At 66.3% G+C, this 21,559-nt stretch overlaps 1 protein-coding gene across 5 annotated transcripts in view; it reads right to left on the reverse strand.

Annotated features, from left to right (window-relative positions):
- Positions 1-224: 224 nt before the first annotated feature.
- Positions 225-21,559, reverse strand: part of Cd82 (CD82 molecule) — a 37,631-nt gene continuing 16,296 nt past the window's right edge. For 2 of the 5 annotated variants that reach the window (XM_078046187.1, XM_078046189.1), the window contains exons 2-10: positions 20,911-20,984; positions 15,866-15,946; positions 12,533-12,605; positions 9,523-9,647; positions 9,362-9,436; positions 2,710-2,811; positions 1,736-1,963; positions 1,465-1,548; positions 225-1,030 (exon numbers count right to left, since the gene is read on the reverse strand). In XM_078046187.1, the coding sequence (XP_077902313.1) occupies positions 953-1,030; positions 1,465-1,548; positions 1,736-1,963; positions 2,710-2,811; positions 9,362-9,436; positions 9,523-9,647; positions 12,533-12,605; positions 15,866-15,928 (828 nt within the window). In that variant the 5' untranslated portion in view covers positions 15,929-15,946; positions 20,911-20,984 and the 3' untranslated portion in view covers positions 225-952. Of the gene's footprint in view, positions 1,031-1,464; positions 1,549-1,735; positions 1,964-2,709; positions 2,812-9,361; positions 9,437-9,522; positions 9,648-12,532; positions 12,606-15,865; positions 15,947-20,910; positions 20,990-21,559 lie in introns of all 5 variants that reach the window. The other 3 variants (XM_078046186.1, XM_078046188.1, XM_078046190.1) reach the window with 2 other exon arrangements.

Here is a 21,559-nt window from a genome sequence, read left to right on the forward strand (position 1 = left end):
GGGGGACCCTCTGGGGGACCCGGCCCTAGTCTCAGGAGCAGGACCCGGGAGGTGAGCTCTAACCTGGCCCAAACGGACCTCCAGCCCTCAGCAGCCGGCCGCCAGCCAGGCCTGGCCCACGGCGGTCCTCGGGCACCAGCCTGTCCGCCCTGAGGGACAGTGGCAAGGCGTCCCCCACCCTCACACCCTGGCCCCGCCCCAGGAAGAAGCCTGGCACCGTGGGGTGGACTGTTACGAATCCTGTTTAATGGTCAGGCCTCAGGGTTTGAGAAAGTGTCACAGACGGGCCCACGGCCCTCCGGCTCCCGCCACAAGGCCTGGCTCGCCTGCCCAGGTCCAGCGGCGGAGGACAGCTGCCAAGAAAGGCCAGCCCCGCTCTGGGTCAGTCCCGGACAGATCCGGGAGAAGGCAGGGCCCGCTCTGCCCAGTCCCCGGGCTCCTCCCCGCCCAGACTGGCCAAGCGCTGCCCGAGCACGGCCCACTGAGCCGGCTGCCCGCCCGGGACCGCCACAGGCCCGGGGAGGGGGGCCAACCTCCACCGCTACCTTCCGTAAAATGTGGAGAACCACAGACATGAGCGACATCGTGGGGAAAGTCGGCCACCGGGGACAGTCCTGGCGTCCCAGGTGCCTGGTCCAACCTCCCCGGTTCCTAACACACTGTCCTCCGTCTGACACTCGGCCTGAGGGAGGCAGAGAGGCAGACTGGGGGCCACGGGAGCCTGTCACCAAGTTGCTAAGAGGCCCCCCCCAGCAAGAAGCAGAAGGCCAGAGCCCCCAGGGCTCAACCAGGAAGCAGAGAGGCAGCGAGGGGGGCCAGGCCCAGAGAGCCCCCCACTCCCTGCCAGCCCAGGACGGGGGGCCTAGAGAGGCAGGTGGGGGGCAGAAGGAGCCAGGAGACCCCCGGGAGGCCTGAGCTCGGAGACCAGCAAGGAGGTGAGACGGCAGAGGCTTCAATACTTGGGGACCTTGCTGTAGTCTTCAGAATGGATGTGCCGGCACAGACAGATGGACAGCAGCATCCCCAGGAGCTGTGGATGAGAGGTGGAGGTCAGGAAGGGAGGCCAGGGAGGGGTGGAGGCCAGGGAGGAGTGGAGGGCAGGGAGGGGTGGAGGACAGGAAGGGAGGCCAGGGAGAGATGGAGGTCAGGGAGGGATGGAGGACAGGAAGGGAGGCCAGGGAGGGATGGAGGGCAGGGAGGGGGCCCACCAGGCACCCAGCACCCTACCCATTTTCCAGGCCAACCCCCATGTTTCCTCAGCCTGTGCCTCACAGCCACCCTGCAGGGCTGGAAAACAGTGAGGCCCAGAGAGGGACAGTGCCTTGGCTGAAGTCACAGAGCCAGGCAGGTCTTAGGCCAGAGCCTCTAGAAGCTCACGGCCGCTTGCCCCTCGGGCCTCAGGCTCGGGGAGGACATGGGCTGGGCAGAGACGAACCAGGAGGACCAAGCGGGGGAGGGGCTGACCTCGATGGCAGCGACGCCCAGGCACACACCCAGGATGATGGCCAGGTTCTCCTGCAGCCACGCCTGCACCCTCTCCATGCAGCCCTGTAGGGAGCACACCGCGTCACCCCTGGGCCTGCGCCACCAGGCCACCCACGCAGGTCCCCGAAGGAGGAACTTAACAGATCCGCAGGAATTGTTAAGTCGATGGCACCAATCAGTGACACCCAAGGACTGGGCGCAGCCGGGTGGCCAGGCGCGCGCCCACCACAGGCATGGTGGCCGCACACACCTCCTTGTGCACAGGCCAGAGCTCAGGGTCGTTGCGGCCCCCGGGGCTGCTGGTGGTGCTGTTGGCCGTGCCGTTGGCCGGCGCCTGGCAGAAGCCCTTCTTCTGGGACAAGGGGTCATCCTCGTCCAGGGCGGCCTGGCAGGAGCAGGGGAAGGTGAGCTCGGTGCGATTCATGAGATCTGCGTTGTCCGTCCAGTTGCGGAAGTCGACCCAGCCGCAGCACTTCACCTGGGCAGAGAGGGGACAGGTCCTGGTGACCACCGACCACCCGGGGCAGGCCACCCTCCCGCAGGGTGGAGCCTCTCCAAGCCAGACGCTCAGATCTGCCACTGAGAGGTCCCTGAGGTGCTAACAGCGGCTCACTAGGGTCCCTGGAGGGTCAAAGGCATGCCCAGGTGTCCAGTGACAGTCCCCAGCTGTCTCTGGGCCATCTCAGGGTGTTGAGGCCCAGACCAGCAGCCCATGGCCAGCAGGGGGCGTGCCAGGCACGCTGGGCCGCGCAGGCAGCTTCGAGCTCCACTGGATTTTTCCCACCGCAGGGGCCTGGGGGCCTCCTCTCCCGCGGAAAAGGGTGACCCCATGGGGGAGGGGACACCAGTCTGCAGGGCTGGGCGTCACCCACAGGCTCCTGCACCAGAGCAAAATGAAGCAGCCCTCCTTGGCCCTCCTAGGGCACGGGGCAGGGACCTCCCGTCTGAGAACCTCGGACGCCAGCGTCCTGCGCCCCAGCGCTGCCTCCAAGGCCACGCGCCCAGCAGGACCTCAGCCTCGGGGCGGGGGTGGGGGGTGCCGGAGGGTGGGTGCGGGTCGGGGGGTGGGGGGGTGGAGGGGCGGCCAGCGAGGGGCCTGATCGGGAGCCCCCGCCTGCAATCGGTGCGCACCCACGCCCGGCCCAGGAGCGCGGTCAGGCGCCACTCGCGCGGCAGAGTCCAGACCCCGCGCCCAGCGCAGCGCCCCGCGGGCGCCGCCCTCACCTGCGCCTGCACGTAGTCCCAGGCCTCCTGCAGGCTGTCCTGGCCGCTGGCGTTGTAGGTCCGGATGAGCTTCCCCACCACGTCGCCCATCTCCTGCTTCAGCTGCAGAGGGAGCCCGGGTGACCGCGGGGTGGCCGTCAGATTTCCGGAAACCCGTGCCCAGCTGCGGCTCCCGCAGACTGTCCCCACCGCCACACCCCCAAGAACCCGGGACGGCTCACTGCTCCAGTGTCCGCCCTTCCTGAACTACTTCCTGGCCCTGCCTGGGGCCCGCTTGGTCAGTGCTGACCTCTTCCCCTGCCCTGTGGTCTACTTTGCCCGCCGCATGGCCTTTTAAATGTGCATTTTCTCACGTCACTGGTAAAAAGCTTCCGGTGGCCTCTTCACACTCAGGGAAAAGGCCAGTGGCCTCTAAATGACCCAGGGGCCCTCCACCATTTTCCCCTGCTCTCCCCAGGCCTCTCTCAGTTCCCGGTCCGGTTACACAGGGCTCCTTGCTGTCTTCGCACTGGGCACGCTCCTGCCCCAGGGCCTTTGCACTTGTTCCCTGTGTGGAAAGCTCTTCCCTAGATGTTACTGTGGCTTGCTCCTCTGCTTCCTTTAGGGCTCTGCTAAATGTCACCTCCTCAGAAAGGCCTTGCTGGACCACTCAGGAAAGCATCGGCCCTTCCCCAACCCCTCCAGCCACCTCCCCCAATCTACTCGGGTAAGCGTGGGTGGACTCAGTGACTTTCTGGGTCTACCTCTCCTCCGCTGGAGTGTCACTGCATGGGGACAGGGTATCCTCACAAGAGTCCCAAGAGGCTAGAGCAAAGCCGGTCACAGAGTCCGCGGGTTGCATGGTGGACACTGTCCAGTGCATGACCACTGCCCTGGCGGGCTCTGGCCACGCCCCCCGGGGACTTAGCGCGCAGGTGCTGCGGCACCTCACAGATGAGGGCGGGACAGGACGGGCTGGACCCACCTCCTTCCCCCAGGACGGCGCAGCCTCAGAAAAGGGCCCGAGACCACGGGGCCGGCGCTCGGCCAGGGCAGCGTGGGACACAGCGTCCACTTCGGGCCTGTGCCGGTCCCCACCGTGGGCAGGTGTGGAGAGGAGCGGGTCTCAGCTAAGCCCACGAGAAAACAGATTCACAAATCAGGCCCAGAGACCCCGGGACAAAGGTCCAGCCCCAGTGGCCGGCCGGGGGCTGAGCTGTGGCCTTGTCAGGGCCGAGGGGGGCAGCAAAGGAAAGGAGGGGCAGGGCGCCCCCCCCAGCGGCCCCCCCAGGCCCTGACGGCTGCTGTGGACCTGGCCCAGGGCCTTCCAGGTACCTGCTAAATGTCCCCTCCTCAGAAGGCCTTGCTGGACCACCCAGGAAAGCATGGCCCTTCCCCTCCCTCCGGCCACCCTCTGTCACCCCTAGGTAGGCTGACCGAGGTCACCTGCTGAGCCGAGGAGCCCTGCAGCAGGGACCAGAGAGGCCACCCACCCCAAGGGGCACGCTCACTTTCCCCGTGCCTGAGGACCAGGCTGGGGAGCTGGGACAGATCCTCAGGGGACGGGCCTCAGGAGGCTGGTGGCTCTGGCTCCTCCCCTGCCCCTCTGAAGGACCCCAGGACATCAGCGCCCCTCACTGAGGCGCTTAGCAGGGTGACAAGGCTTCCCTGTGGTGACCCTAACTGCACAGTGCCAGCCGGTGGCCCACACCTGCGGGCTCGGGAGGCTGAGGCAGGAGGATCTCCAGTTCAAAGCCAGCCTCAGCCACAGCGAGGTGCTCAGCAACTCCGTGACCCCGTCCCTAAGTAAAATACAAAATAGGGCTGGGCCGCGGCTCAGGGGTGGAGTGCCCCTGGGTTCTGTTCCTGGTACCAGAAAATGTACACTGCAGTCCAGGTGCAGGGGCAAGCAGTTTCCAGAGCATGATCTCAACTTGCTCCTCACAGCCGACCTGTGGCCTAGGTATTGACCCTGTTTCCTCTTTAGGAACATACAGGAGACAAGCCCAGAGAGGTTAATTCACTTATCCAAGACCACACAGCCAACAGGTGAAAGATCTGGGGTTTGAGTTCAGGCTTGTCTGAAGCCCTATCAGGATGTAAGCCACATGGTGTCGCCTTGAAGAAGGTCAGAAAGTTTTATCCGGGACCCAGAGAAGCTCAGGGGGCATGCAGATCTTGGGTCTGTCTGTCCTGCGCAGCCCCCTGCTCCCCGAGGGGGGGGACAGGCGGGGATCCCCGTGCATCCTGCAGACAGCCGCCTCCCACATCCTCAGCTCCTCCCCAGCCCCAGGCTATTTATACCCGTGGCCACAGCGGGCTTCCCGGGCCAGGGCCAGCCAGGAGGTGATGGGGGCAGCGCTGTGGTTTCCATGGAGACTCACACCATCCTGCAGCCCAGGGTGAGGCTGAGACCAGCCAGGTGGCCGCTAGTGCTCACCACACAGCTCAGGGCTGAGCCTGGGGACCCCGAGTCCAGCGGGGCTGTGCTGGGACCCAGGGACATCACCATGGCAACCAGGGTGAGGTGGAGACCAGCAGGAGCGGGGAGGGACCGGCCGCCTCACTCTGTCCTGCAGGGCTCTCTGCTGTTGCACCCTGTCCCTTGGCGGCCCGGGACCCGGCTGCCTTGAGCTGTCCTTGTCCCTCTCGCACAGCCAGTGGCCCCCACGGACCCTCTCTTTCCACTGACAGACTGAGACGGGCTCCTGAGCTGACCTCAGGCTTCTCTGGGCACCCAAGAGAGGGCAAGGGCAAGTGACAGAGAGGGACACTGTGCTGGATCCAGCCAAGCCTGTAGCCTGCTCTGCCCTTCAGTAGGGTTCTGTCCCCCAGAAACCACAGTCCCGCCCAGGGGGCTGCAGGCCACAGCCCAGTGCAGAGTGGCCACGCAGGCCTCGGGGTTAAAATGACGAGGGGCTCCGGCCTCCTCGGCCCGCCACGGGGCACGGTGTCCTGGCCTCGCTGCAGGCCTTCAGAGGGTCCCTTTGCCCTGCTAACAAGGTCCCCCGCTGCAGTGACCGGCACTCAGGTCTCCCAGGGGCCTCAGGCCAAGCAGTGAGCCCCGCAAGTCCCTGAGGCAGGCAGGGGTCCCGGGCCAGGAGGCCGCCCAGGCCTCTGCCCCCTCCCAGGCCTCTGTCCCCTCCCATGACCAAGGAGGGGGACCCTTGGGAGCAGCTGCAGCCCAGCACCACACCTGCTGACCCCGAAGCCTGGCCACAGCAGGCCACCACCTGGCCAGCCACTCACTGCCTCTGGCCGGGCGGGGACTGCTCCCGGAGGCTGGCTCTGATTTCCCTGTCCCTTTTCAGAGGCGAAGCTGGCCAGACCCGGGAGCAGTGGCCCTGCCCGCCCAGCGCCCACCAGCGCGGGCAGCTGTCAGGAGCGCAGCCGGCCTGGGCGCCGCCTCGCCAAGGTGTCCCCGGGTGCTCCCAGCGGCATGAGGCTGCCTCCTGTGTCCGGGCCACCTCTGCCTGGGGATGGACAGGGCCACTTCTGTGACCACCTGAGCCTGTCCCGAAAGCCGGGCTTCAGCGCCCGCGGCCAGCTGCCCAGAATTCAGCAGGGGCCACCGTCCCCAAGGCACTGCCAGCCCCGAGGACAGGGCTGCGGAGCCCCCTCTCTGGAGGGGCCTTGGTGGCACCCTCCTGCTCCCTGCAGGGAAGGGACAGGCCACCTCCCTGCCCAGCTCAGCTGCTGCCCCCGGAGACCCGGCACCAGGGCCAGACCAGGCGTCCCCACAGCGGGCAGGCAGCCCCCAGACCTGCTCTGTCCCTGGGGCGTCCGCGCCTGGCTGCCAGGGCTCGTGGACACGGGGACCCTGGGCTTCCTGGCAGGCGGGGGAGGGGAATCTGGGTCCCCCAGGCCCTCTCACTGGGGGGCCTGCCCCCCCCAGGCCACAGAGCCCTCCCCTCCAGGCTCTGGCCCCAGGCCCTGCTCCAGCCCCCAACACTGTTCCTCCACAGCCAACCCACACAGGCCGCTGGGCAGTGAGCGACGGCCATTGTGCTCACCAAGGGAGCACCCAGCACCCAGCACCCAGGGTGCCCAGTCCCTCCTCTGACCTCTGACCACAGCTGTCAGGGAGGAGGAACAGAATCCAGACTGTCAGAGCTGGCAGTGGGCCTAGGGGTCACAGATGGCTCAGAGAGGCTTGGTAACTTGTCCAAAGTCACACAGCCCTCACTGGCAGGACCTGTCCCAGAAGCCAGGGCCCCCGAACACACCTGGACTCCGCCCACCAAGAGGCCACGGGAGGATGCACCTTCACACCTGAATCCAGGTCCCCACACCAACAGGCCCAGCTGCCCCGCACCGAGCCCTCGGGTCCTATGGGTGGCAGCAAGCACTTGCCACCGCACTGTCCCCTCTGCCAGCGTCCTCGGCCCCACAGCACCGCCTGGTGCCCCCTGGGGCTCTGGCCCAGATTCTAGAAAGGGATGAGGAGGGACGTGTCCCACCCCAGAGTCACCCCCATCCACGATCCCGAGGGACCCGCGTGGAGAGGCCCAGGAACCCTTCCTGCCCGTCGGCGTCCCCGCTGCCACCCGGGGAGTGACAAGGGCTATTTTGGGGGCTTTGAAAGGACATTATTTCTTAAACTTCAGAATCGCAGGTCGGAGGACGGGGCCTACGTCACGGCTGACACTTGACCAGGACACGGAGCCCAGAGAGCCTGAGTCACCGGGGACACAGAGGAGGCCACCGCCTGCGGGTGTGGCTCCCCCTTGGGTGGAAAAGGAGCCCAGGAGGAGACTCAGGACCACAGTGGCCGCTGGGAAGGGCGGGAAGGGCGGAGGCGGCACCCCTGCCTGCCCAGGAGCCCGGGAGAGCTGCCCCCGGCCCCAGCCCGCCCGCCCCAGCTGGGCCTCTCTGCAGGGTGCACAGGCGGCGCTGTGTGGCCTCCGCGGGATGGACAAGGTGCCGGGAAGAGAGGGTGACCCCCTTCCAGCCCGGGGACGGGGACCCAGAGCTCCCGGGCAGAGCCAGGCACGTTCCTGGCTTCCAGAAAGGCAGGGCCCACTGCCCAGGGGCCAGGAGGAGCGGGGCACGGCCCTGGGGACCGCGGGTACAGAGGCAGGCCCAGGCGGGCGGACCTGGCTCTCAGGCTCGCCCTGCCCTGGGGCTGCGGGCGCCCAGGAGGCTCAGCTCCGGGACCCAGCAGCCGTGGGGCCGGGGTGCATGGGGAGCCGGCCTAGGACTGGGGTCAGCTGGGACTCTGCACTGGACCCTCGCACTGTGACCAGGGCCCACCCCCGGGCCTCTAGGCCTCGGCTTCTTGGAGTGCAGAGGTGGGGGTGTGCCCCGTGCCCAGGGACAAGCCCAGCTCCTGGCGGGGGCCCACCCGGGGCCATCTTTACTGGCACGAGTCCCGGGGTGACAGGGCAGACTGCCCGAGACCCCGCAGAGGCCCTCAGCCTCCGAACTGCAGGAGCCACTTCTCCGGGGCCTGGTCCTGCCAACCTGATGGCAGTGTACCGGGGGCTGGGCCCCAGAGGGGACCTGACCCTAACCCCGTGCTGGGAAAGGAGTCTCTCCTGACCACAGGCTTCCTGTCCGAGAGCCACGTAAGCACTCTTGGCGCGGCGGACCCACTATTTCCTCTTTTGCCCTGGCTGCCAGGAAGCTCAGTGCTCAAGCCAGCCCTCTGCTGTGAACGACCCTCAGCCCGGATCTCAGCCACAGTGGCTTCCTCCTGGCATGGGCTTCCACCTCATTGACTTTAGCCCTCCTGGGCCTATGTTGGGAGACTGCTCCAGTTCTCCTGGGAGCAGCTTCAGTACGGGTCAGAAACAAGTAGAGCAGATTCACCCCAGAAGTGCCCAGTGACCGCGGGGCCAGCAGGAACTCAGCCCAGGTTCTGTGATGTACTCCTGTGTGAGCTTTGGCAAGTTGCTCAACCTCTCTGTGCCTCCCCTGCCACTTCTGAATGTACGAATATTAAAGCCCGTGGTCTCGAGGGACTGCTGTGAGGGATGACTGACACAGAGCGCCCCGCCAACCCTGGCGCACCGTGTGTGGGGGTCCCTGGGGGATGCGGTACTGATGTCGTCCCTGCTGCCCATCTCTGAGCACCTGCTGCCCCATCTGTCAACATAAACCACCCTGCAGAGCTGTCGCTAGGACCAGGTAGTAAAGCTTCCAGAAGAAACCACGGCACACAGTAGGTGCTCTGCCTGCGGCCACTGTGATGGTCATGATTCCCCACAGCCACTCCTAGCTCTGTTCTGAAGGCTCAGCCTCCCATGAAGCCACGGGTGCCTTTGTCCCCTGGTGTGGAGACTGTTGGAGGGTTTCCCTTTCTGAGTAAAAGAATGGCCCTAGCTGCCACTGCCCCCTTCGCTTCTGGCCACAGCAGAGCAGATGCTATGCCTGGTGCTGTGGCAGCCATTTTGTGACTGTGAGGTAGGGCACACACCACGCCACAGGCTGGCTGGGGGCTTTCCAAGATGTCCTCCAGGTCCTCAGCACCCGGGGCCTGGGGTCTCCTGACTGTCCCCGTTTTGCTGACGGTGAGTCAGGCCCGGGTGAGGCGCAGCACAGCCACGCAGACCCAGCAGTGCTGCCCCTCGGGCTGTGGCCCGGGGTCGGTCTCAATCCCCAAGGGCCTCCCGTCCACCCACCCGGGGACCCAGGCCCTGGGGCCCTGCAGCCCGCGAGGGCGGGCGCTCACCTGGCCCACGTTGAAGTAGAAGAGGGTCCCGGCGGCCACCTGGGCGATGAGGATCAGGAGGAGGAAGGCAAAGTACTGGGGACAGAGGGGGCGGTCAGCTGGGCCCCGCTGCCCCACCCACCCCGTCAGCAGCTCGCCGCGGGCGGGCGGGGCGCACTCACCAGCCCCAGCAGGCAGCGGACCTCGTTGACGGCCCCCAGGCAGCCCAGGAAGCCCATGAGCATGGTGACCACGCCCACGCCCACGAAGACGAAGGCGCCCGTCTGCAGGAAGCCCGAGGAGGTTTCTAGGAGGGAGGAGAAGGGCATCCGCTCACCAGGAGCAAGGCCACAGAGGAGAAAACCCGCCGGCCCAGGGGCAGCTCGTCCAGGGGGCTGGTCACCCAACAAGGAACTGGCTCCCACCCCTGCTGGAGCCGCCTCCCCTGGATGAGCTGCGTCCCCACATAAACTGCAGCCCTGCGCCCGGATCCAGCCCCACCTGCAGCCCTGCTGTACTTTTCTTCCTGGGCCGTCTCAGGATCAAGCCTACTCTGTATCTTCCTGCTTCTGCTCACTCACTATCTGCCCCTGCCCCGGCCCAGGAAAGCAGGCGGCGGGAGGCAGGGGCTTGGCTCTGTTCCTGCTGAGCCCCCAGCTGGCAGGACAGGGGTTTGGCACAAAAGTGCCCCATAATGTCTGTGGGATGAGTAAGCAGCGGGCACTGGGGCAGATGGGTCTCAGAGGCCAGGGACATACGACTCCCTTCCTGCCCACTGGCCTGGCTTCAGGGGCTTTCCACCCGCCGCCTCCGCTCTGACCCCAGCCTGCCCGGCAGGCACTAGGCTGGCCACTTGAGAGAGGGAAACCGAGGCTCAGAGAGGCCCCCTGGCCAGGGCCAGAGCAGGGACTGGGAACACGGACACCCGGCACCGGGCACCCAGGAGGCAGGGGGAGGGCCGAGGCCCGGGACCAGCACCATCAGTGCCCAGGAGAGGGCCAGGGACCGGCACTTCTGTCCCCCAGCTGCCTGGGGACATGCCCCACCTTGGCCCCTGACCGTCCCCAGGAATGATGCCCAGCGGGGGTGGGGCAGGAGGCCGCTCGGCTCCTGGTCACTGACAGAAGGTTCTGGACCCCAGGGCAGCACCGACCTCAGGGTGCCAGGGCTGGGCTGCCCCCCGCCTGTGAGCCCAGCTCCCCGCAGCCCTCGGGTTGGCAGGCGGCTGTCCACGTGGACGGGGACGGGGCTCGGCTCTCCCTCCACTTCCTCCTGGTGACAACTGCCAGGGAAATCGAGGCTGGCGTGGCCCCAAGGCCTCCCTGTCCCCCTGCGGAGCCCGGGCGAGTCCACCCCGGGGGTGTCTGGAGGGACCTGGGCACGGCCAGCCAAGGCCACGAGGAGGCTGCAGGGGGCAGGGCTGGGGTCCTCCCCGGAGGGCGGCGGGGTGCGGGGTCTCTGTCCCTAGCACCTCATGCTGACCCAGCCCCATGCTCAAGCAAGGTCCAGCCACCCGGGGCCCGGGCACCGACTCAGGACGGGCAGGAGTGCGTGCCCAGGGCACCTGCCCACAGGGGACCCGCAGGGTGGGAGCAAATGGCCCCGGGTGACCGTGAGGCCAGGTGGACCCCGGGTCTTCTCTGGTGAAAGCCCTGACTTAGGCCCGGAGCAGAGCCGGGTGGGCGGGGGTTCGGGGCGCAGGTTTGGGAGCCTCGCCTCCTGCTTCACCTCCTGTTCCCTTGCCTGCTGGCTGTGTGCCCTTGGACAAGTTACTTCCCCTCTCTGTGCTTTGATGTGTTCCATAAAAATGGGGCTGGCCCAGCCCCACGGACTCCAGTGAGGATTCTACCAGGTAAGAGAAGAACGGGGTCAGGCGGGCCCAGCCGGTGGAGGTCGGAGCTCGGGTTCCCGTTCTGACCCTCTCGGGCCGGTGACTCCTGGCGATACCCCGCCCCGCCCCCGCAGGCTCAGTTTACCCCCGTGTCCACTGACTGGGTCAGCAGATTCCGATTCCTGCTTCTGACCCTGGCACCCCCAGGAGTCCCAGGTGGGTGGCGAGTGTCTAAGTGACATGACACCGGGGCCGCCCACAGCGATCAGGTCTCTGTGTTGAGGACACACCTGCAGCCCAGCTCTGGCCACCCCGGGAGGGGCCCAGAGGGCAGAGATGCAGGCGGCCTCCAGACTTTGCCCTGGGGCTGGGCGCTCATGGGTGTGGGCAGAGCGGGGAGCAGGGAGCCTGGGCAGGCCGGGCCAGGAGGGTGTGTCCCCCAGGGCTGGGGCAGGGGGCTGGGCAGGAAACCAGCCCGGACCCCCACAGAGGCCCCGGGTCCTCCTGGCTGTGGCCAGAGGTGGACCACGCTGTCCCCATCTCCTGGGGAAGCCTGGCTCCCAGGCCCAGGTGACATGTGTGGCCCTGGTCACTGCTCTGACCTGGAGCTACATAGATCAAGCAGCTGTCCCAGGCCAGAGACCAAACTGGCCGCCTGGCCGCCTGCTGGGAGGAGAATGCCCAGGGCCACAGGCACAAGAAGGGCACCCAAGGGTCCCCAAGAGGCAGCCAGCAAGCCCCGGGGTCTTTGGCCAGGTGACGTGGCCTTGGCGCTTTCCCTCCGGCCTCTGTGGACTCGGGCTTCCAGGGCGCACCTGGCCAGCGGAATGCCAGGCCTGCCCGGGGCTGAGGGGCCTGCAGCCAGCGGCTGACCTCGCTGAGCTGCTCCTCCGTTGGAAGGCGGGTGGGGGTGAGCTGAGGCGGGTCACCTCACCCAGCCCTGGACACGGAGGGGGTGGCCGCGGTCACCCTGCAGGGGCCCTTCCTCCCCTGCACGCCCCAAGCACCCAGCACGTGCGCGGCTCGGTAGCGCTTCGTGAGCACGGGGGCCCTGCGGGCTCTTCCTGCGGCTCCCTGACCTGCCGCCCTCATTTTGCTGGACCGGGCAACGCAGGGACAGAGAACCCCAGGGGCTCCCCGGCGGCCAGGGTGGAGGGAAGGGACCGGAAACCAGGCTCCCTCGTGTCCCCCTCTCTCCAGACAGCAGCCGCTCCTCTGTCCTCCTGGAGGCCCTGTGGGGGGACCCTGGGCACCTCGGTGCCCACATCCCCGAGGGCGGCTGGAGGAGGGACAGGCTGGGCCCAAGCACCCGGGGGAGCAGCCCTGCTGGGTGGCCCCCGACTCCCGGGGACGCTCCTTACGCAGGACTGAGACGAAGCTGCTCCTGTCGGCCAGGATCCACACGCCGAAGCCCAGGATGACCGCACCCAGGATCTGGAAGGACAAAGGGCAGTTAATAGGGGACCCGAGAGGGTAGGGGGACAGGGCCCTGCCCAGCTGCCCGGGGTCCAGGGGAGGAAGGGTGGGGGCACCAAGGCTGCCACCTCCTCCTGCCCTGCCCAGGGGTGCCAAGATGGCCGGACCCCAGCCACAGACGCAAGACCACAGACCGGGGGCGTCCCTGCCTGCAGCCAGCCACCGTGGTCACGCGGAACCCACGGGGCAGCCTCCTGGCCTTTCCCGGTCCTCCCACTCCACTCAGCCCGACTCAGGCCCTGGAGGTGCCCAAAGGGCTTCTCTAGCTGGCCTGTAGCTCCCCGGGTCAGGCCGGGGGACAGGGACAGGGCCAGCGGCTGCCCCAGGCCCCCAGCAGCCTGTTCCATTCTTAGTAAAGACCAGAGCCAGGGCCGGGCAGCGGCAGTGGTTTTTTAAAATGATGCAAAAAGAAAGATAAAGAAGAGACGCCTCTATGTGAGCCGTCACGTTTAGAGACCAGCCTCGACACCGTCCCTGTGGGACCCCTCCTTCTGCCTCAGGCTGCAGGACAGGACGGCGTCCTGCGTGGGCCTCCCCTGGGCAGCCGGTCCCAGCACCACTCAGAAACCAGGGCTGGTGACCGCGATGGTGTCGGGGGCCACCTGTGTGCCCCCGGGCTGCCCTCACCACCTGCTATTGCCATTTAGACACGGGGACACTGAGGCCCGGCTTCACCTCTCGGGGACTGGAAGCCAGAGGGTGGCAGTCTGGGGGTCTGCCCCTGGGATCAGTCTCTGGGGATGGCAGGTGGCCAGGACACTGCAGAGGGGAAGGGTCCCCAGAGGTGGGCTCACAAGAGCCGCCAGAATTTGTGGGAAGTTGGGGACCTGGCCCAGGAGTCCTGCTCACCTGCCCTGGGTAGGGCCTGGGGGTCCCAGCCTCACCCACGCAGGGCACTCGGGGGGCAGGCAGAGGGGGAACGGCCCCTCCTAAAAGAGAGTGGGGGACAAGGCAGACCCCTCCCTGAACCCAACCCTGGCGGATGAACCCCAGGGCTGCCGCGCCTGCCTGGTCCCCGGCCGCCGTGCAGGCGGATGGCCGCAGGCTGGCCGTCAGGTGTGGCCAGCGCAGCCACAGGCCACGGGACGGCCAGGAGGGAGAGCAGGCTGGGCGGGCGGCCTCCCGGGCCCCTCCTGTGAGCCGGGCCTGGCACCGTGGGCCACGCTCCGTCCACCAGCCCCGCCCCGGTCTGCGGACCAGGCCCAGCGGGGAGGGGACACGGCTCCTCCCTGGACTGGCCAGCGCTGGCCTCCCGGGAGTGTGCCAGGGCGCTTGGCGTCAGGAGGGAGCTCGGGCAAGAGTGTGTGGGCGCAGGTGAGCGTGGCGAGCCCGCAGGGGGACACCATCTCCAGGCCACAGGGCCCCCGACCCTCCCAGCGGGCACGAGGGCAGCAGCGTCCTCCCCAGGCAGGTGCCCATGGCGCCCCCGAGGCCCCCCCGCCACCCCCCAGCCGTGCTGCTCCTCCTGACACGGGGACCCCCAACGCTGACCCACACGAGGCCAGGTGCCTGCGGCCTGTGCATGTCCCCACCCCGCCCTCTGCAGTCTCACTGTCCACCAGCGTCATCATGGGACTCCGCCCAGCGTCCCCATAGCCTCTGCCCCAGAGGGTGACTGGCAGCGGAGTTCAGTACAGAGGCCCGGGGCCCGGGGACTGGTTCCAGGAACCCCTAGGACTTCAGAACCCAAGGCTCTCGTCCCGTGTAAATGGCACCGTGTTTGCATGTGACGACACGCGTCATCCCAGACGTGTCCCCCCGCCCAGATTCCTCACGATGCTCGGGGACGACGCAGGGGCCAGGGGAGTGGCCGCTGCTCCGCACGTTCTGTCAACGTGGCGAGTTACAGTCGGTGCCTGTCCCTGCAGACGGCTATTTGGAACAAGGTCCCCTCAGTAGCTGGCTGGACCCACAGGTGCAGAGCCCCGGAGGCAGAGTGACAGCCTGCTTCGGAGTGACAAAGGCACAGCAGGTGTCACCTCCCTCCTGAGGGGTCACCTGGGCCAGCAGTAAGGCCTCACCCTGCCGGTGCCCTGGGGGTGTGGGAGGAGGCCGAGGCCAGTCCCCAGAGCTGTGGCCACAGATTTTCCTGTCTGAGGCCACCGGAGGCTGGGATGGTGACAGGCAGGACACCCTGGCCAAGGCTGCCCTGAACCCAAGCCCTGCCACAGCGAGGCCACAGCCCAGACCCCGCGGCCCGGGGACAGCACCAGGGCTGCCCCACCCTGGCCTGTGGCCCTTCCAGAAGAGCTCACCAGGCAGCGGCCTCCCAGAGGCCTGGCCAGCCCCGTGGGACTGACCCCCGGTGGGGGAGCCCCGGTGCCCAGGCCCAGCCAGCGTGGCCTCCAGGCCTGCTGCCCTTGTACAGGGCCTCAGCAGGGACCCAGGGCTGGGCTGAGCCAGGGCGGAGGACAGCTGGGCAGGCAGCGCCGGGGCTGCCCGAGCGTGGGCCAGGTCACACCTGCGGGGCGCGGAGACCGCGGGCTGCCAGGCTTCCTGGGTGCGGGTGACGCTGCCTCCCGGGCACACCACCTAGGGACGCCCAGCTCAGGAGCACAGGGGACAGACCGTCCAGGCAGCCCTGCGGGACACTCGGGTGTCTCCCTCTCCTCCCAAAGTCCATGTTTTCACAAAATTGAAGAAACCCCTTGGGGTCCTGTGTAACCCGTCCTCCCGTTAGGGTGACCGGCCAGGACAACCAGAGCCCAAGCCACTCTGGGCCTCGAAGGCCCCTCCAGGCCCAGCCCCAGATGGGCCCCAGGCTCTCATCTGGGCAGACAGATGCCCAGCTGGGGGGAACAGGTGGCCAGCCAGGGAAGCTGGGGACACAGGTGTGTGTCCACTGAGCCAGGAGGGCTCCCCTGGGAGCTCAGGGAGGCTGCCCTGGGGGGTCAGTGTCGGCCCTGGGAGCCGGAGCCCTCACAGGCTCTGCACACGCCCAGGCCAGGGCGCTGTCGGGAGGGACCCGGGGGATGCCAAGGGCCCACAGCCCTGAGGAGGAGGGGCAGCCGGGTTTCCCAGCACAGGAGAGGGACCCGCGCTTCACCGGGGGCCAGCTGGCCACAGCCCTTCCAGCCCCGCCCACTCCCCTTAGGACCGTCCTCGACCCCAGCAGTCACCCCCACGGTGCCCGCGACCCATGCCCCCGCGGGGTCTCAACGGGGTGGCCTGGGGGACCCGTGCCGGGTGGTGGTGGCCGTGGTGGCCGAGGTACTTACGAAGAAGAGCAGGTTGAAGAGGAAGAGGAAGTACTTGGTGACCTTGATGCAGGCCGCCCCCATCCTTCAGGTCCGAGTCCCCTGGAGAGAGGACAGAGGCAGGCAGGTCAGGAGGGGCCGGGCTGGGGTGGGGGGAGCCAGCACTGTCCCCTCCAGCCCTGGCCACCTCATCCGCCCTGAGGAAGCCACTGACCCTGTCCCTGCTTTATGGAACACTGGGGCCCAGCAGGGCTGGGTGACGGGCCCAAAGCCACACAGCTAGAAGCGTGGCCCCCTGGGCAGTGCCGGCCCTGGACGCTGGGCAGTGAGGGCCTGGGGACGCCACTCCACAGCACGGGGGGCCTCTCCTCCACGGCCCCGGGCCTGGAGCTCGTCTGGGTAAAGCCAGAGGCCGGGGGTCAGCCACCCACTGAGGACCCGGAGCAGAGACCTGTGGCTCGTCCCTCCACCCTGCAGACTCCCTCCGGGACCAGCGTCTGGGCTCTGAGGTCAGTGAGGGCCACAGGGTCCTGGCTTCCCAGAAAGGGGGCTGGGAGACCCCCTCCAACCCCAAGGGAATAAAGGGGCACCGAATGTCCAGCGGATCCAGAAAACAGAACAAAAGGCCGTTCTCCGGCCCCGGGGTATGAGCCAGACCGTGCCCAGCAGCTGCGCCTCCTGCGCGTGCTAAATGTTTTTTAAACAAAACTGGCCACCGAGTGGACCGTGCTCTGTGGCCTGCTGTCGGCATGTCACGGGACACAGTCTCGATGCCGACAGGACGTCCTCCCGTAACGCGACTTCACAGGCGGCACCGGAGGCGTCCTGCCGGCCAGGACCTGCTGATAACATTTTGGGGTTGCAGACTCCCCTAGAAACCCACATGTAGGAAGCATGTTGCAAACATCCCTGGGGGTTCACGGACCCCATGAAGCCCCCTGAGAAATCCCAGTGACCACAGGCTGGAGCCCCAGATCTGGAGAGGCCACAAAGGGCCATCTGGTCCTCTAAGACGGGACACGCAGGTTATTTCCAGGTTCCCCGCCGTCACCCAGGGTGATGGAATCTGTGCCTCCACACAAAGGCTCCCCCGAGAGGGGCCGGAGGGACGGGGAAGCGGGCTGTCCTCCCTCCTCCCTGAGCCAGGCAGCCCGGGGGGCGGGGGAGCGGTGCCCAGCAGCTGGGTCTGGACAGCTGGCCTGGGACAGCTGCACAGGCAGAGCTGGGAGGGGGCAGGGCAGGGCCACCAGGCCCAGTTGTGCTCCAGCTGCCCCTGGAGGGGAGGGGCGGGCCACGGGGCACAGGGACAGGGGGAGAGCTGGCTCTGTCCCCTCTGAGCCTCTCGGTCATGCAGGTCCCCGCCCTCTCTGCCTCCAACAGTGTCCTGTCCTCCTTGTCAAGTCCAGCCTCCATGTCACGCACCTGCCCTGACTGGGGGTTGGGGACAGGCTGAGGGACAGGGCTCCCTGCGTCCCAAGAGCTTCGGTTCGTCCTTGTTGGCTGCATAGCGGCTCTTTATAGGGGACAGGTCTGAGCACCCCAGAGAGCAAGGAGAACAGGCCCCGGGGGACAGAGGGCGCCGTCCCCAGGGCATGGAAGAGGTCTGCAGACACATCAGGAGGACTCAGGGCCACACGGGAAGGTGGCAGATGGCCTGAAGCCTGCAGGGACCCAGGCCTGGGGCTGCAGGGGAGTGGCCGGGGCAGGCCTGCTGGCCTTAGCAACTGGCCCACAGCCTTCGCGAGAGGAGAGGCCAGGACTCCCCCAATGAGGACAGCCGGAGAGCTGCGCTGCCCAGGCCCGGCCGGGGAAGGCCCGCGGGATGCGACACAAGGAGGGCCATTGTGTTCCCGCCCCGGCCCCCAGCCCAGCGCCTGGCGTGGCCCCGGCCTCAGAACCTGCCAGAACAGAAAGGGCAGAAGACAGCCGCTCTCCGGAGCAAGGCGTGCTCCTTCCCACCAGGGACCTGCTTTGTCTCGGCTTGGCTGGCCTCTTCCCAGGACGCGGGGACGTGGGGCACGCTCAAGGGACAACCTGGCACAGGTCCAAGAAGCCCAGATAGGGCCCCCTTGGTCTGTGGCACCTCTGGTTCCCGTGAAACTGGAAGAGTGTGGCCGGGCCCTTCAGCACCCGGCCTCAGGCCCCGCTGACGATTCAGAGTGTCCAGCAAGGGCTGCGACAGTGACCGCCCTCGGGCCGGACAGGCGGGTCTCCAAGCAGCCTTGCCGGGAGCGGGGGCTCAGGAAATGGCAACCCGAACACAGCAGACATGGGGGTGCGTGGGGGAGTGGCTGCAGGCAGGGGCCGCCGTTCCCCTGGATCCTCACAACCAGCCCTGACGGGGGCTCCATCCCTCGGGACCGGAGGCTCCCACAGGCTAGTGACCTGCCTGCTGCAGGGCTGAGGTGCTGGGTCCAGAGTCCAAGCTGCTTCCTCTGGGAAGTGCCCCCGCTGGGCGGAGCTGAGGACACAGGGCTCTGTGGGGACGGCATGGTCCCTGGTCCAGCTAGCCACTGGGTATCAAGGGGACAGCTCAGCGGGGCTCTGGTTTGTCAGGCCACGCCAAGGCAGGCTGCGGGGCTGGTGTCCCCTGGAATTCCGACCCAGGCACCTCTGCGGGGCGCTCAGTCACTCACACGAGTTGTAGGAGGCGTGAGCTGAGCCCTGCAGCGACCTGCCGGCTCAGGGGCAAAGAGGGTGCCCAAGGCCACCAATATGTGCACTGCCAAGGACGGCGCCCAGAACCCTGGTCCCCCCCCCAAGCCAGAGGCCAAGGGTCTCCATGTCGAAACGAGAGCCAGAAGGCCCTGGACCGCAGGCAGCTCAGGTGATTGGAACGAGCCTGGAGGCCACCTGAGACTCCCGGGGGGGGGGGGGGGGGCAGCGGGCCCAGGAGGCCAAGGTCCAGGGCGCGTCCTTTGGCCCCACAGGTGTAGAGTGTTTCTCCTCTCAGTAGCCGGGAGCAGGACGGGAAGGACATTCTACACCCTGAAGGTGAGACCTCCTCCAAGACCAGGGGGCAGCTCAGCAACGGCAGGGGACACACCAGGTTGTCCCATGACGGCGTGTGGCACCTACTTCAGAGAGCCCACAGCCACCACCAAGCCCGGCGGAGACTCTGAAGCTGGATGCTGAGGGCCCAGGCTGAGTCCCACCTGGGCCTCCCACACGGAGGGGTGGCCTCTGCCTTTGGTCCAGGTGGGGGGTGGAGCCTCTGGACACAGCCAGCCCCTTCCTGTCCCTTGAGCAGCTTGCAAGCTTCGCAGAGATTTGACTTTTTGTTTGCAGGCGGGCACCAGGGATTGACGTCAGGGGCACTGGACCCCTGGGCCCCATCCCCAGCCCTATTTCGTATTTTATTTAGAGACAGGGGCTCACTGAGTGGCTTAGCGCCTCATCTTTGCTGAGGCTGCTTTGAACTCCTGATCCTCCTGCCTCAGCCTCCCCAGCCCTGCTGGGATGACAGGTGTGCTCCACTGCGCCAGGCCAGATTTCACATTTTTTGAATATAAATACTTTAAAGAATAAAAGGACATTTAATTCATGGAAATGACATGAAATGCCAATTTTTGCCCCATAAACAAAGGCTTTTGGCCGCAGCCATACCTCCCAGCCTAAGACTGACCATCTGGCCTTTTACAGGAGATCCTGCAGCCCAGGCGTAGGGCCTCTAGGTCCAAGCCAGGGTCGGTAAGAGGCAGCGAGGGTGAGGACACCCTCAGCGTGGGGTCTCGGGGAGACAGGAACAGCAGGCCAGGTGGCAGGAACTGACGGCCACTTAGAGAGTATGCAGCATCCCCATCAAGCGTTGGAATCCCGGCTCTGAGTCACACAGCCCCTGGGAAGGGACTTCCTGGGCCTCCTCTCCTCCCTGTGGACTGGGCACCTCTGGTACCCTGTCACCTCCCGCTGTAGGGGCAGTGAGGAGCCTGGGAGCAGAGCAGGCTCAGCTGCCTGGGTACTTGCAGAAACGAGCGCTGAGCATCGCGTTTGCAGATGAAATCAAGCAAACAGAAGCCCCGGGCTGTGCCTCATCTGCAGTCCCGCGCCTCCTGCGAGGTGCGCTAAATACCCTACACCCAAGGGAATGCAAGCGCATCTTAGGGAAGGTTCTGGAACATCATGGAGCACCGGTCAGCTCCACAGCAGGTCAGTCGGGCATTTTTAGGCAACTACAATTTAAATCGACCAAAGGTATCACTTTATGCCAAGCCACTGCACAGTGAAATCATTTTGCTAATATCTTACTAACTTCTGCGGAGGCTCCTCTCTGGCCGGGCTGGTCTCCTCCACACAGCATGGTGGATAGATGGATGGATGGATGGATGGATGGATGGATGGATGGATGGATGGATGGACAGGTGGATGGATGGATGGGAAATGGTAGGATGGATGGGCAGATGGGTGGATAGATGGGTAAATGGTAGAATGGAGGTGAGATGGTGGGTGAGTGGAAGGATAGTTGGATAGAGAGTTGGGTGAATGGATGGTTAGATGGGTGGGTGAATATAGCAGGACAGACAGATGATAGATGGGTGAATGGTGGAACACATGGATGGATGGATGGGTGAATAGACAGAAAGATGGACAGAGGACAGACTGATGGGTAGGTGGCTGGGGGCAGGAGGGGTAAGGAAAAGAACACCAGGATTTTAAATGCTTAGCTACCTGGAGGGGGTCTGAGACCCACGGTCCCTGAGTCGGCTGAGACAGTTTGCAGGGGGTGCGGCAGGCGGCACGTGGGGTGCGCACCCAGAGCTGAAGCAGGGCCTGCTGCCGGGCCCTCCCACCTGCCCTGGAGCCCCTGGTGCAGGGACGGGCTGGGAAGGCTGGACCCGGGAGACCCCTCTGCTCTGCCCCCCACCTGTGAGTCTGCACTGTAAAGGCCTGGCTTGTCCCTCACCTGGGCAGAGGGGACCTGGAGGTCCCTGAGCAGCCCTGGGGAGAGCCAGGGCCGTGGGACCCCAGCAACCCTAGGCCCAGAGACGGGTGTGGGTCCTTCCCTGCTCCCAAAGGACACCAGCAGGTGACCGTGCACAGGTGACGGCCCTCCGCCCCCTGCTCACCTGTCCAGTGACGGGTTGGGACCAGGGCAGTGTTTTCCGGAGCGGTTCCTCAGAAGACGAGTCTCGGAAGACGGCTGTGCTGGGAAGAACAAAGATGGCGCTGTCACCTGGCCCCAAGTGGCAGGCGCCCTCCCTGAGAGCCGCGTCCACTAGACCAGTGACGTCCTGTGACGCCCAGCACCCGGCACCCGGATGGAGCCTCTCCCAAACCACAGGGAACCCTGTCACTTAACAGCTCCCAACACCGTGCGGGACACACCTTGGGAAATGCGGGATCCACAGCCAAGGAGCTCCCTGGGGCCGCACACCCACGGAGCGCAGACCAGCACCTAAGTGGCAGCTCAGGGCTCCTTCCGCGCCCCCATCCTGCCCCATCTCAGTCCCCAGCATCCTCCTGCCTGTTCAGCCAGCGGGTCGCAGGGTCCACCCTTGCCCCCACCAAATCCTAAAAAGAAATGCACCCTGTCCCTCCCCTGCCTGCAGCCATCAACAGGATGCAGCTGACAAGTGACCAGTTATAAAAACTTATCAGCTCTTAAGTGTCAGGCAAGGCCCTACGTGGTTTGCCACGCCCCTCCTCTGTCCCCCTTATTTATGTCACCCACTCTCCTTGCACATGCTCGTTTGGTCTCTTTCCTGCATCCCAGTA

Source organism: Ictidomys tridecemlineatus, chromosome 4 (assembly GCF_052094955.1).
Source record: "Ictidomys tridecemlineatus isolate mIctTri1 chromosome 4, mIctTri1.hap1, whole genome shotgun sequence".
Lineage (NCBI taxonomy): Eukaryota > Metazoa > Chordata > Mammalia > Rodentia > Sciuridae > Ictidomys > Ictidomys tridecemlineatus.